The 14,747-nt window shown below is 50.9% G+C and overlaps 1 protein-coding gene across 1 annotated transcript; it reads right to left on the reverse strand.

The window, feature by feature from the left end:
- Positions 1–5,606: 5,606 nt before the first annotated feature.
- On the reverse strand, positions 5,607–13,005 carry PRDM14 (PR/SET domain 14). Its single transcript, XM_063324088.1, is given in 7 exon segments — positions 5,607–5,834; positions 8,048–8,149; positions 9,677–9,879; positions 11,421–11,691; positions 11,876–12,173; positions 12,446–12,671; positions 12,771–13,005. Coding segments are annotated over 7 exon segments (1,563 nt in total).
- Positions 13,006–14,747: the final 1,742 nt, after the last annotated feature.

The following is a 14,747-nucleotide window of genomic DNA, read 5'->3' on the forward strand; positions in this document are numbered from 1 at the left end:
TCAAAGTGGGAGAAATCGCATTTTTTCACTGCTACTTTGCAGACTGATAATCCCATAGTTTGCAGGACTGCGTTGGTATTCTCATGCTAAGGCATGTGACAGCGCTCTCTGCACTGCTAAATTGCTGGGCTAGCCAGAGTTAGTCCTCTGAATTTAAGCCTGGTTTGCCACCGCCCCAACGCAGCTAAACTGAGGTTTCCAGGACAGTCCCTACAGCAGGAGCTGCTGCAGAGTGACCAGCTGGGGATGGAGATGGAGTAGAGCTGCTCGGGTCTCGCTGTAGGATAGGCAGAGGTGCTGCGATACTTCTCCTCCAGTGCTCCCACACCCAGCCCCAGGCACCCCGAAGGGATGTGCTTTTCAGAAAAGGCATTCACAGATGGAGACTAAGCCTTATTAAAGCTTGAGTCAAACATCCTAAAAACAGTTGTTGGTCCCACTGAAAATCTGGATGTGTTTCACATGGGGTCAAAAAAGAAGGAAAGCAGAGAGCAAATCCCTCATGCGTGAGGCCCTGCACTACCTGCACTAAGGAGAGCCAGAAGGGAGAAGGTGCAAGGAGACGTGCATGTGTGAGGACAGAAAGGGAAATGAAGGTGACGGCGACTGTCCGTAGGGGTGATACAAACCCCCAGCGCTTGCTGCAGAGGCAGGTAAGAGACTGGGAACCCTGAGAAATGGGTTTCTGAAGGAGGGGACAGCCAGTCAGGGCTCCCCAGATGAACTATCTCACTTGTTTAATGGACAGTTTGGCTCTAATCAATATTTGTTTGTGGCATTATCTTCAATTCACTAAGCCACTTGCTGCTTTTTGCCTTCCCTCGGTGGTTAACCACCTCCCTCTCCCCCGAGTTCCCCAGGGAGCGCAGCAGGACAGGGACAGGGGCTGGAGCAGCAGGGGGATGGGGACCGGGCATTTGAAGAGTGGGGAGATGCCGGAGGCAGCAGATGTCCGTGGCCAGGCCTTTTGTTCCCTGCACTCGCCAGCCTGAGCTCTGGGACCACCTTTTTGTTTTTGTCTCGCCATTGTCATTCACCAAGGAGGGGCTTTTCAGGAGTTAGCCTCACACACGGCTCTCCCCACTGCCCCAACAAAACAGCCAAGATTACCCTCATCCTCTGGTTTCTATTTAGATCACTTTCCATTTAACATTTAAAAAACCCTGACTCAGTTAATGCAAAGCACTTAGATTCAGCTAGTGTCTTACAGGGTTGATTCATCCCAAGGGCTTGACTTGCTGCTCCCCTTGGCAGAACCATTTTTAATCCTAGTTAGGAGAAAGAAGAGGGAGGGTGCACAGGCCAGGTACGGTTTCTATAATCCCTTGCCTTGGGGAATGCAGTGAGAATGAGCCTCCAGCCAGGGAAGCCACGCTACAGCCGCTGCGTGAGGAACACAGCCGCTGCGTGAGGAACGTGGGTACCTATTGCACATAGTGTATTACTACAGTCACTGGCATGGAAAATGCCAAATGACACTTCTGTCCCATATTTGATGATGCCAAGAAATGGGAGATGCAGATCGGAGCATGCAGAGCCACAGCCCAGTCCCCTGGAGAGCTGTGGGAACATCCTCCTTTCTGCAGCCTCAGCTCAGAAATGGCCGGCGGGAGCATAGAATCATAGAATTGTCTAGGTTGGAAGGGACCTTTCAGATCATCGAGTCCAACCATTGAATACTGTGGTGTCTGCTCAGGAGGGACCTAGCAGCTGTGGCTTCCCAGTGAAAAGATTTGAGCTTGGTCAGTTGGCTTGGTCACCAACATTCTCCCTTCAATTGAACTTATAGTGCAGCTTCCTTCATGCAAGTGGCTTTCTGCACTGTGCAGTCATCCCCGGAACCTGTCAGATGAAAAAACACAGTGTGCACACGCGCTGCCCCTCTCTTCCCTTCTTATCCGTATGTACAAGTCCCTGAAAGCCTGCTGAGCTGGCCAGAGCTGCTCCTTCACTGGACTGCCAGCAGCATGGCCACAGAAGGCACAAGTAAACGTGGAAATCCCTGGGGAGGGAAACATCAGCTTATTGGATGCAAACAGGGAACATGTACACTATACAACGTACAGGGGCATTCCCTAATCTAAATCTAATCTCTCCTAAACCCTGTCCAACAAGGACAGCAGTATGTTTGCACTGACAATCACTGCATTTTCCTCGCAGGAGGCTGGAATCTGTGGGGGGCTGGCGGGGCAGCAGCTCAGCCTGCCCTCCCTCCTGTTCCCTGCTGCTTTATTTCTCCCCACCCTGCTGGGAAGTGTGCTGCTGGCCAAATGACACCCCCACTCCCCCCCAGCCCCAGCACAGCTGGCACTTGCCATTCAGAAGGGAGAGGAGGATGCTACAGGGTAGTTAAATGCCTTTTTTAGTGCTCAATCCGGATCCATCATCTTGCTTGCAAGTGGGAGTGAACTCAATCCAGGACTGAATGGCCTCAGCTTCTAGGAGCTATTTGGACACTCAAGGCCCCATCCATCTAAACACTGGGTGCCTTTGACTTCTACTGCAGTCAGCTGCTACCTGGCAGGACAAGGACTACAATTCCCAGTAGGAGACAGTTAGACTCTGTAATGACTTGCAAATAACGCAGAAAACACCCTTCACCCATTTGCTAGTACCACAAATACAAAACTCCAATGCATCAGGCAGAAAACAAATCTATAGCCTATTAGTGTACACTGCAGCCTCCAATAATTTATTTTCATTCTTTCTATGAATCTCATTGCAATAGTCTTAATAATTAGCACCAAAATTTACATGTACAGGTTTAACGTGCAAGACAACCAGTACCTTCAATCACGAGTACAAGCGAAACCCTTCACATACTTTTACAGACAACTCATCAAATACGGTAGAAGGGTGTTAATATTTTAGTACAAGATATTTAGGGATCCTTCAAGCAGAAGAAAATGCACAAAGTTAAAAGCACTATAGAAGATGAACCACTTAAATAAACAACCCTCATTTGCAAGAAACAAGATTACCTGCATGGGAAGATAACCATGCATTTCATAGCACTTTGGAGTCATTTCTAGTCATAACACTTATTTCATCACTAAGTAGCTGATGATTTCACCGAATCCTGAGTTATTTATGGGACTGAACCAGCAAAGCCTTCCTACACAGAATTCATGTTTCCGTTGGCCAGGGTTCTATATGCCTGGGGAAAAACACCTCCATACAGGCAGACAGCTGGAAGCAAGGTTCAGTTCCCCCACCCGTACTTCAGCATGGTTTGTAGACATAAATATTGTGAGAATTTTCTGCTCAGGAATGAATTTTACTTATTTAGAGATCACCAGCTCAGGCATCAATATGTACAAAATTCAGACTGAGGTATTACAGGAATCTTTGATATTAAGATAAGCAAAAAAATTAAGACAAAATGTGATATTCATTATATCCAAAACCCTACATGTATGTACAATACTAATGGCTTGCTTATTTCAGATACTGCCTAGTGCTGGGCCTCAATATTTTACTTAAAAGTAAGTGGATCTATACATATTTTTAATATTTTTACCATGAAAACAATGAGGACAGAGCAACTTAAGGTACAATAAACCATAGAAAATTAGTGCAAATCAATAGATATTTATAGATACAGTATCTGCATGATAGAATTAAATGTGCAGGCAATATTTTTTATAGTTCTAGGCTGTACTTATAGATTGTTAAGGTTGGCATAAAATATAAGCTATTGTCTCTGCTACTTATGTGCAAAGTCTTTGTTAATCCTATCTGATCTAGGATATTAAGAGAACCTCATCAATCCAGTAACATCAAATCATCTGTGTTAGTTACCCAGCTCCAGCAAGGGCTTCCATTATCCCTCCTGGATGCAAGACACAGCCCCACCGACACAAGGGAGCCCCTTCTCAAGTGCACAGCCCCCTCCCCATTGTGCTGGACACTCTGTGAACAAGCTGCTTCTGCACCAGTTACAGCAATGGTTCCTATACTTAGTGGTCCCTCAGCACAGGCTCCATCAAGATGAGATTTCACATTGCCAGGGAGTGCTGTTCATTAATGATTCTGAAAATACTTTGCAGAAATCAGGGTCTAGTCACCTTGGATTTGACACTGAAATTCCTTTATCAGGTGTAATATGAAATAATGTAATATGTATATGAAAGGACGGGATGTCTGAGGTGTTATTCTGAGTCCTTCTCCAAAGTCAGAGGGCAAAAGAAACAGAGCCAGCTTTCAAGAAAAGGATAGCTAAATGAGCAGCTCTTTCTATAGATAAAAAAAAACCCATGCAATTTTATGAGAAAATACTTGCCTTTTGCTAAAAACGAATCAACAGAAAACCTGCACAAATTGCTCCCAATTTGCTTGCAGCGTCAGTGAGATTTGGGGGGTGAAACCCTCCAGTCCTCCCATGGCGCTTAGGCGTTGCTGCAGGCTGGAGAGGGAATTTCAGGTGCAGAGCTTTAGGGGCTGAGGCGTTCTGGCATTGCCTATCCTACACCTCAGATCCTAAATTTAGGATAGGAGAAGGGTTTCCCCCTTCCTAAAGAGGTATCAGAAGAGCCAATTTTAAAACCTTTGTGCCTTAAGAACTAGTATATGGTGCATTTTTAAAGCATTCGGGAGTGACACCACAGCAGCCATCCTGTGTAGAGCCAGCAGGAGGAAGCAGAGGAGCCCAGCCTTCATGTCAGGAGCCACCACTAAGGCCTGACTGGCCAGGAGTCCCAGTAATGGCAAATACCTACACAAGAGAAGGTAACAGGACAGAAAAGCTCAAAGGTGGGATCATGCTGGCTCCTGGCCTGTGCCGATCCCACAGTGCAACACCTCTACAAGGCAACGTGACTGTTAGCAACCCATAAGAGCTCACTGGTGCTTGGGAATATCTTCACATTTGGTCCTCTGAACTGTGAGAAGACAGAGCCCACCTCCAATATATCTCTGTGTAGGCCTGCAGCTATTTCATCACACTCTGCCCCTCACCCCCTGGTCTATCTGGGGTCCAGCATCCTCTGGAAGAGTCAGTCCCGCTGCTCTGGAGAATGGAATTTAAATACCCTTATGCTGGTCCAGCAGTCACTATCTCTGAGGCAGTTCACATTCAAATACAGTCATTAAAAGACTTGCACATTAAGGGGAAGTAGACCCCATACCTGGTCATACACCCAGAGAAAACAAACAGGTTAAATGGGCTTTGGGAAATGCACTTGATAAAAACGTCCCTCACACAAGCTTTGTTACAGACTGCACCAGGCAGCCCACCGACATGGTGCCTTAGAGGCACGGAAACACTCCTCACAGTGGTATTTGTGCACAAAAGGTACATGGGAGGTGAAATTCCCTCCTGCCTGCATTTGCCTTTTGTGGAAATTAGGATATGGGAGGCAAGGAAGGGAAAAGTTGGGTAGCGCATGTTAGACTTCATCTCAGTGTGTCATCAGGGCACCCAGGCAAGAAACGCCTGTCCCCTGCACTCAGAAATATGCCCAGGGTCCAGGGACTGGCTGTACCCAAAGAGTCACCGCAAGGGTAAATGTCACCTCCTGTGGCATGCACACAACCACGCACAAACACTTGCACATAGACCGATACACACGCAAAGCCGCTCGAGGATGTGTCCATGGGGCTCTTGACTAGTGAGCAGCGTGCATCTTCATGTGGAAGTGGTAATCCTCCTGCTCCGGGAAGTGCTGGCCGCACACCGAGCAAGTGCAGCCCTTCTCCTTGCTGTGCGTGCGGCGCACGTGGCTGTCGTGGGCTGCATGCGAGGCGAAGGCTTTGCCACAGTGCTTGCACTTGAAGGGCTTCTCCCCCGAGTGCTGGCGGATGTGAGTGCGCAGGATGCTGGATGCCGTGAATGCCTGAAAGGGCAGAGATTGGGAAAGGGGGGAAAAGTTGAAATTAACATATTTTCACATGTATAATCCCCAGGTTCAGCTGACCCAGACCCCGTCGTCAGGAACACTGTGCCCTGAGAGTAAGTCCTCAAATAGCTCACATCCCCAGCCATCTGGAGAAAAAACAGTAACCCCCAGCAATGAGGAACCAGAAGCCAACAGCTATCGCACTCAGCTACAGAGATGGCTGAGTCCATGGAGTCGGATGAAGCTCAGAGAAAGATTTCTGACCACAGACACCAGTAAATATCTTCTACATGTCAAAGGATAAGAAGTCAATACTGTCCTAATTAGCTTTGCAGCTCCTTTATGTTTGGGAGACATAATGCAGGTTCATTTTCAGAGTTAAAACCTTTCATGTTTACATACGCTGGCTTGGGATTCAGCTGCCTGAATTCACCCATGCAGTCAGTCCTGCATCCATCTTTTTGGGTTTCATTTTCCCCTTCCATCATGCTCTGTTCCTCCTTCAGACAGACATTCCAGCCTGGTTTCCCTTCTCGAGTATCAAAATGCGCACAAAACACTTTGTCCCCCTTGTAAAGACTCCTCCTGCATTTGGGGAGAAATCTCTCCCACCAAGACCTGAGCAGGAATGTTGCACAGTAACCTGTGTGTTCCCTGTTTTTTTCTTTTCCCAAGAGACACTTTCAGGCCCTTCACTATTTGCACACCACACACACACACACAAAAATCCTCTTTAATAGAGTTATGCTGCTAAACTACCGCAAGTAAATTTTCACAGCGAAGAGTAAAATCTCTCAGATACCTTTTAACTAGGAACCTTAGAGCACAAACAGATCTGAGATCCCTATAGAGAAGTGCCTGGAGATGGTTATCAAGAGGGCCAAAGTGTGTTTCAGGGCCAGAATGGTGATCTTGGCCCAACACTTTTCCTTTGATCTCACTGAGATAGCAAGCAAAGGGGCAGGGAAAGCAAAGCTGCCCTGGAGCAGAGCCGCTGTTAGAGGTAGAAGAGGCAAAGAGGAATTGTGATTGTGTAGGAGGAGCAGGTGAGGATGCTTCAAAGTAGCCCCTGGCTTCCCAGCCACAGAAATGATGGCCTATGTCCCAGGATAGCTGCATCCTGCAGCCTGAGGACTAATGGTTTCATCTGTTTCAATCTGCAACGGTCCTGTCAGAGCAGCTGGGGGCCCATCAAGGATCCCATGTGCCCTAGAGATCCGTTCACAGAGCAACCCGTAAAGCTCTGCCACTTCTTGCTGTGATCAGAAGATTAAAGTATGACATTTCATCCTAAACTCTGCCTACAAGTGTTCAGGATGTCTGGGTGAGAAAAAAATATAATGGCCAAAAGGAGCTTCTTCTAAGGTTCTTTACTACGGGACACTTCAGCTCTGTGTTAGTCCAGCCAGTCATAAAGAAAACTCCCTCTCCAAAATCAGGAGCACCTTACTACGTGCTGAAGGTGCTTCTGCATTGCAGGGACACTCCATAGCACCTGGAGCCCTGCCGATATTCACCCAGCAGCAGCCTGCACATCCACCATCCATCTGCTGGGAGAACTGTCACTGATCTCACAGGGAGAGCTCACCTGAATCCTCCCTGTGGTGAACGGTAGCAATGGTTGAGCACATTTATTTTCGATCGTGCTGTATGGTTCTAGTCATGGTCTTTTTCAAATGAAACCTCCACGCCCAGTTGCACATCAATGGCCCAGTTACCTTAAGGTAAGCATGCACAGAGATATCGTGCAGGTTCAGCTTACGGGACAAATCTGTTCATTGCACTCCAGAAGCAGTGTCAGTAACATCAAAAACTACCTATCTATCTAATGAAAAAGGGGAACGTTGGATGTAGCTGCATGCCTTGCATGGTATCCGAAATGCTCTCGAGCTTTCCTAGACCTTATCCCTGCAGCAGCTCTCTGAGCTGGGATGAAACACAGATTTCACATCAGATGGAGAACAGACTCTGTTTCTTCAGTCTCAGCCATCCCTGTCACTTCAACTCACAACTGCGTCCAAAATATATATATTCACTTGTCTGGTTATCAATTTAAATAGAAGACATTTTCTTGAAAGAAAACAGAAAAGAAATGAAAAAATTGAAAAAGAAGACAGAGCCACCCCCCCAGCCCCCCCCGCCCCGAGTTGTGGTGTGATGCTGAGTGCAGCAGGGGATGGCTGGAGGGACAGGATGGGGCTTTGCCTCACCTTGTTGCAGTAGACACATTTGTAGGGGCGCTCCCCGGAGTGAACCCTCATGTGTTTGTTCAGGCTGGAGGACTGAGAAAAGCTCTTCCCACACACTGAGCACTGGCGGTGAAAAAAAAGGAAGGATAAAGTTAAAAGGAAGCACCCAACAGCATAGCTGAAAAGAAAAATTAAAATTAGGTATGTGGATGATGTGTGTCTGTACTTTCCTACATATATTTATGTGTATACATATATTTATCTATATACATATATTTATGCATTTATGTATATACAAACACAGTAGTAATTAAAGCAGTAACAATTTGAAATAGTCAGAATCTTAATCTGGTTTTACAGCAGACCTTTTTTTTAACAGGGAAATAATGCAAAATTTCAAAGCTTTTTTGCGTGCATAGTCAAAAACGTTTCATTAAAAATGTCCTTCTTCAAAACATTAACAGAATATATTGGCTTTCACTAACCAAAGTATCAAAATTTCTGTAAAATCATCATTTTCTTCAAAATGCAAATGAAGCTCTAGTTGCCATTAAAAATTTTTATTTAACAAATAAGGTAAATATTCCTAAAATAACAAGTATTTAAGGAGACCTTTTAAAATAGTAACCATTTTTCAGAGATGATGAGTCAGTCACAGCACTTAGCCGACAGCTTGATCTGTCAGAATTGTGTCTCCTTAGAGGAGTGGAACAAGCAGTACTTCATCCTCCGACCCAAGGAGCTGTGAAGACCACCGCATGGCATGCGCTCTGCGGCCGGCAGCGACAGGGCAAAACCCAATTCAGAGGGGGCGGAAGTCATTTGAGAGACTTGCACTGATTCAGTGACATTTGTATGAGCCCCAAAATAATTTTCCCCCTACAATAATTTGACAGAAATGATCTTTTGCAAGTTCAAAATAAGGTAAGCTATAACTGATCTTGAAAGGTTATTTTTTTACTGACACATTTTCCATCTTTGCTTTCCGAGTTGATATGTTCTCGTATAAATGTTCAGAGTAAGTATCTTCCTGCTGTTCTGAAGTATTTCTTTCAAAGGATGGGAAAGGGAAGGGAAGGGAAGGCAAGGCAAGGCAAGGCAAGGGAAAGGGAAGGCATAATTAATACTTCATATTTGACAGAATTATATTTTTCACCAGTTACTAAATCAATGTGATATTCTGACATAGCAATATTGCTGATATAGTTAGAAAAGCTTTATCTTTTCCTGAAAAATTCACATTATTCCAGGATGATCGATAAAAGAATAATTTGGAGGACTGATTTAATTATGCCATTTCAAGCACTGGAACTTGCCCTTCCCTAGCCTTTAGGAAGTCTGATTTTCTACTCCCTGTGCTCCTGGAGAAAATGGGTGCTACAGAGGGGTGTTCAGTGGAGATGAGGCAAGTATCTCAGCAAGGATTTGCTTTGATCAACTGAATCTGCTCCACATCGAATGTAAAACTTATAACTAAGCTCTGCTGAACAAGACAAACTCTTCCTTTACAGACAGAACGGTCCCACCAGGGAACTGCCAGGGAAACTAGAGGAGGCGGAACAACAGCAGCATCTTACCTCGACCAAAAGATTCCTTAATTAGCCCCCCCGAAGAGCCAGTAACTGCGGCGAGTCCCGGGAGCAGGCTCACCTTGTGAGGTCGGTGCTTTTCGTGAACGTGGAGAATATGGATCCTCAGCCTGTCTCTTTTTTCAAAGGATCGGTTACAAAGGTGACAAGGAAATTTGCGGTCCCCTTGGTCCACGCAGCGAGTGTATTTGAGGTGCTTGTCCCGGTAGTACTTGTAGGCAAAAACCTTGCCGCAGCGCTCACACTTAAAGCTCTCCCCGGCTTCTGTACAGCAGAAGGGAAAGTGCCACCTCCCCGTTACACCACAGCAAAAGGGGCTCATTTCAAATCTGCTTCCTTGGCAGAGCTGGCAGCCAATTGGGAATTTTAAGTCTCCGGGAGGGTAATAACGGTACATGGATTATGGCAATATAATTAACAAAATACACGTCGGATCTCTGAAGCGTTCGCACCGCTCTCCTTGCCTTTCTATTGCCTTTCTAACGGAGGGGAAAAAACTAGAGTCCACAACCTGATAAAATCATCGGTTTTAGCCACTGGCTTCAGCAAAGACAGGATTTCATCCTTGTATCTCCATAAACAACGAGCGCATATGTGAAAAACCAGCGCAGAATCCCACAAAAAAGCGTCTCCTCACACGGAAACATTGCCAGGTATTTATTATCAATATTGTCCGTAAATTTTACCTCCTATCCCAAAAAGAAAAAAAAATTGCACGTCTTTTCTATCGTTTTCAAAACGCTATCGAACAAAAACACGTTTATTTGGTTTTCTTTTGTGTTTCACACTGTTCTTAACAGCTGAATTTAGGAACAACACAGGAAATTTTTCAAGCGTTTACACATCCTTTTCTGCCTTTAATGAGAGTTACTTTCGCTTAAGGCTTAAAATGAAATGAACAATTTACCAGCTATCTGAACCTGAAGACAACAGCTATAAAATTTTCCATGCCAAATTTCCATGCCAACATGCCAAATGCTTCTCTCCCTTTCCAGTTGCACCCGGCTGACCCATCTCTCGCCCGCTCCAGCTTTCCCTCCGTTGGCACAAATTTTCTTCATGCATAAGTATTGCTTATAAGAACGTCAAATTTCCTGCACGTTATAAGCAGAACGACTCCTGGAGTAAGTGCATTTGGCGTTTCTTCTGCAAGCAATATCAGCGTTATCGGATCGGAACGACTTCAGCCTGCCTTATTTACCGAGAGTGTTAATCGCACGAAAAATATTAAGCCAAGAGTGTGCAGTCGTAGGATAAAACAGGATCAAAACAGGAATGCCGCCCCCAAAAGCCCCTCTCCTCCCAAAACAGGAACCCCCCTCGAACACCAGCGCTGCGGAGCCGGTGCAAGCCCAGCCCAGCGCCACCAGATGTTTTACGATGGTCAGATGAAGACTTTTAACCCCCCGAGGAAAGGCGAGCTCGGGGCCGGGCGGCGGGGCAGAAAAGGGTGCCTCTTGCACCCCGCGCCACCCCGAGGTGGCAGCAGCCCGCGGCGCAGTCCCCGGGCTGCCCGGTGCCGAGGGGAAGCTGCTCTTTGGGGTGCTGGAGGCTGCAAGGGGTCCTGGTGGGAACGGGGCTGCGGGACCACCGCGACCCCCAGAGCACCCCCGCAGCAGGGCCGGTCACCCCACCACTGGCTCGCTGCAGGGACTGGGGAGCGTTTAAAATAAAATACAGCCTTAAAAAGCAAAGGTGATGCCCGATTTCCTTTACCTCCCCTCCATGCGAAATTTAATGCCGACCGGACACAGATCCATGGGAATCGGGGGCATTGCCCCTCGAGGGGTCGCTGGCAGACTCACCTTCGGGGTGCTGCGGGGGTCTCTTCCCCTCCGGCATGCCTTTCAGGCTGATGGGGATGCCCAGGAACTGGACGTAGCAGTCGCCGTACCACACCAGCAGCTCCTGCTTCGGCAAGATTTCCTTGCAGCTCTCGTAGAAGATTTGCCCCTGGCACTGGATAGCCGTCAAATTCTGCTCCTCGGGGAACCTGGCACAATTCACCAGGGACATCCAGTTGCCAGAGGCGCCCTTCCCGTCTATGAAGTGGCTCAGGCGCCCGTATTCAAAGATCTGGAGGGCAACGAGAACGGGATTTAAGTTAGCCCGGTCCTTCCCCGGCACGTCCCGCTCGCACCAGTCCCAGCACCCGCACTGGGCCGGGCCCCTCTTGCAGGCTACGGGAGAGGGGCGGCCGAAAGCCTCGCCCCGGCCCCGTTTAGGGGTTGCGGGGGGAGCCCGGCGGTGCCTCCACTACCTCCCACATCAGCGAATTGTCGTCGTAAGTCTTGATCTCGCTGGTGTTGACCACTTTGCCTTGGAAAGGGCCGAAGCGGACTCCTTTGGGGATGGGGTCCGTGCAGAAGACTCCGAGCTGAGACACGTCCCCGTACGCCACCCGCAGCACCGAGAGCCCTGCGGGGGACAGGGCGGGCTGAGCGCGGCTCGGCCGCGGCTGAGGGCGGCGGGGGGCGCGGGCAGCGCCGGGCCCCTACCTTCGGGTAGCTGCAGCGAGTCCCTGTCGAGCAGCGGGGCGGAGGAGGAGTCCGCAGCACCTGCAGAAAAGGGACCCCCATTTCAGCCCGGCGCCGGCCGTGCAGGTGTACCAGAGCAGAGGGAGCGGGCCCTGCCGCCCCCGACAGCGGCCGCAGCCCGAACCACCCCCCGGGTTTTCCCCGCTGTGGGCTGGTAACGCAAGAAAACCGCAGGGAAGGGAAGCCCGACGTGATGCCGCGATATCGCCTGCAGCCCTTTTGGGGACAGTCCCCAAACCCCACCGCAGGCCCGGCCGCAAGGAGCTGCCTTCTGCCTCCCGCCCCTTGCCCACAAGCCGGAAACCCCCTTACCCGGGCTGGCGGGGGGCACCCGGAGCCCCGAGATGGCGTGGAGGCTGCCGGCCAGCTGGCTGCTCCGGAGGGCCCCGTACAGCACCGCGTTGAGCTCCTCCTCGGTGAAGTGGTACCTGTAGCTCTGCCCCGCCGCCCCGCCGCCCCCCGGGCTGCGGGCAGCCCTGCGCGGGGGGCTCGGGTAGGGCGGCGGGGGCGAGCCCGGGGCCCCCGCCCCGCGGGGTGAGCCCTCCCCGGTGGGGAAGGGGGCCGGCGGCTTGGCGTAGAGGGGCAAGGGGAGGCCGGGGAAGGGCTCGGCGGGCAGGGGGGGCGGCTGGCTCAGGAAAGCGGGGACCCTGCTGAAGGTGAAGGGGGGCAGAGGCGGGGAGGCGGGGACCAGCCCGCCCAGGGGTTTCAGGGGCTGGAAGAAGTCGGGGGCCGCCTCGAAGTATTGGGCGGGAGGGAGGAAAGAGGGGTAGTAGGCAGCCAGGCCGGCGGGGCTCATCCCGAGCGCGTCTCCGCCGTCTCCGGGAACCGACTCGCCGGCCAGGGACACAGCCATGTCGGACCGGGTTGGGAAGGGAGGGAGGGAGCTGCCGGGAAGCGGAGGGGCAGACACCCGGGGGCTGCCGGGGCGGGATGGAGGTGCGGGAGTCGCCGCTCGCTGCCCTCCGCCGCCCGGCGCCGTCGGGGCGATGGGGCCGGGCCGCCGCCGGCCCCCCGCGGCTATATGGGCCCGGGGAGGGGTAGGAAGGGAGGGCAGGCGGGGGTGGCCCGCCCCGGGGGTCGCGCAGCCCCGGGGGCGGGCGGGGGGGCTGCCCCGACGGGCGCCCCTACCCCGGGGCGGAGCCGCGGCTCCTCCCGGAGCGGTCGGGCCGCCCCTGTCCACGTCGGGGTCGGAGGGGGCGGCAGGGTGCTCCCCCCGCGCGTCCCCTCCCGGACCCACCCGCCCTCCGCCTCTCCAAGCCCCCCGGGTGGGCTCTGGCTCTGCCCGAAGGAGGAGACCGGGGATGGCGGGAGCGATGCTCCCCACGGGTGAGCACCTACTGCAGTAGGGGAGCACCCTGCCAGCGGGCCTCCGTGCTCCCCAGCAGGACCCACGGCCCCCACACAGTGTCTCGCGGGTTGCAGGTGTGGGGTCTTGGGTATGGAAAGTCATGAAACGCCTCTGAAACTCCGATGACCTGAACACGCAGCAGCACACCCGCAGCCGCTGCAGGTTTCACGGGCACCGCTGAGGTGATTTTACTTTAGCTTGGGGTTGCCTCTTGAGTGCCTGGCAGGACACTGGGCTCCTGCTGGGGTTTCCCAGGCTCCATGACCAGGCCTATGGCAGGACCTGCCCAGAATGGGACCAGAGGAAGACATCTGGCCCTCTCCCCTTGCAGAGGTTCTGGGTGATCCCCTTCTGCAGGGTTTCATCCTGGATTTTTGTGGGGTTTCTCCTTCTTCTACTCTCCCCTTCCTCCCAGGTGGCTACGTGCTGTAATTGCTATAAAAAGGGGACCTGGAAGGGGCTGCAGGATCCCAGGGGCCCAGGTGTGCACCTTGCCATTGCAGGATATCATCCCTGCTTGTGCAGGGAGATGGAGAAATCTTTAGTTCAGGGCAAAACCCCTTGGGAGGCAGGGCATGAGCGGGATGGATTACTGCAGAGCCTCCCCTTGGGCAGCTCATTCCCTGCCGGTGTCCAGCCTGAGTGACGCCGCACAAGCAGGCGTGGAGGGAAGGGACGGGGTGGGCAGTGGTGCACTGCACAGCGCTTGGGGACTTGCACCCACGGGTGCCTCTCAGAGCCAAGGCAGCACAGGGCTTCCTGGGGCACATCACAGCACGAGCCAAACTGCTCACAGATACGGTTGGAGTGGAGTATCTTGGAACAAAGACAGCCAGGTCTGACTCCCAGAGGTTTAGATGCCATTTGAGTGGTTATGGTGTGTTATAAAAATTAATTAACATAGCTCCATGTGATCTGCTGTAAAACATTGCCTTCATCCCAAAGAAGGGATGTATCAGGACTCACGTGAAGCCGCCTCAGAGAGATCTTGGCTCCAGACACAGTCGCAGACTGCACTTGACCAAAGGTGAAGCCACCCTTCCAGTCCTTGTTTCTTATCTGGCCTGAGTGAAGTGCTTTGAAATAGAGAATTTGAGAAAGGATCACTGACTGCCTGGGGGAATGAGGGTCTTCAGATCATGGGACCTCAGGCTCTGTAATTCCTCCCTACCAAGAGCTTCGATTTGGAACTTCCTCTTATTTTTTTCACACAGGACATAAACAGTAAGACAGCAAACACAAGCACA

Source organism: Chroicocephalus ridibundus, chromosome 2 (genome assembly GCF_963924245.1).
Source record: "Chroicocephalus ridibundus chromosome 2, bChrRid1.1, whole genome shotgun sequence".
NCBI lineage: Eukaryota > Metazoa > Chordata > Aves > Charadriiformes > Laridae > Chroicocephalus > Chroicocephalus ridibundus.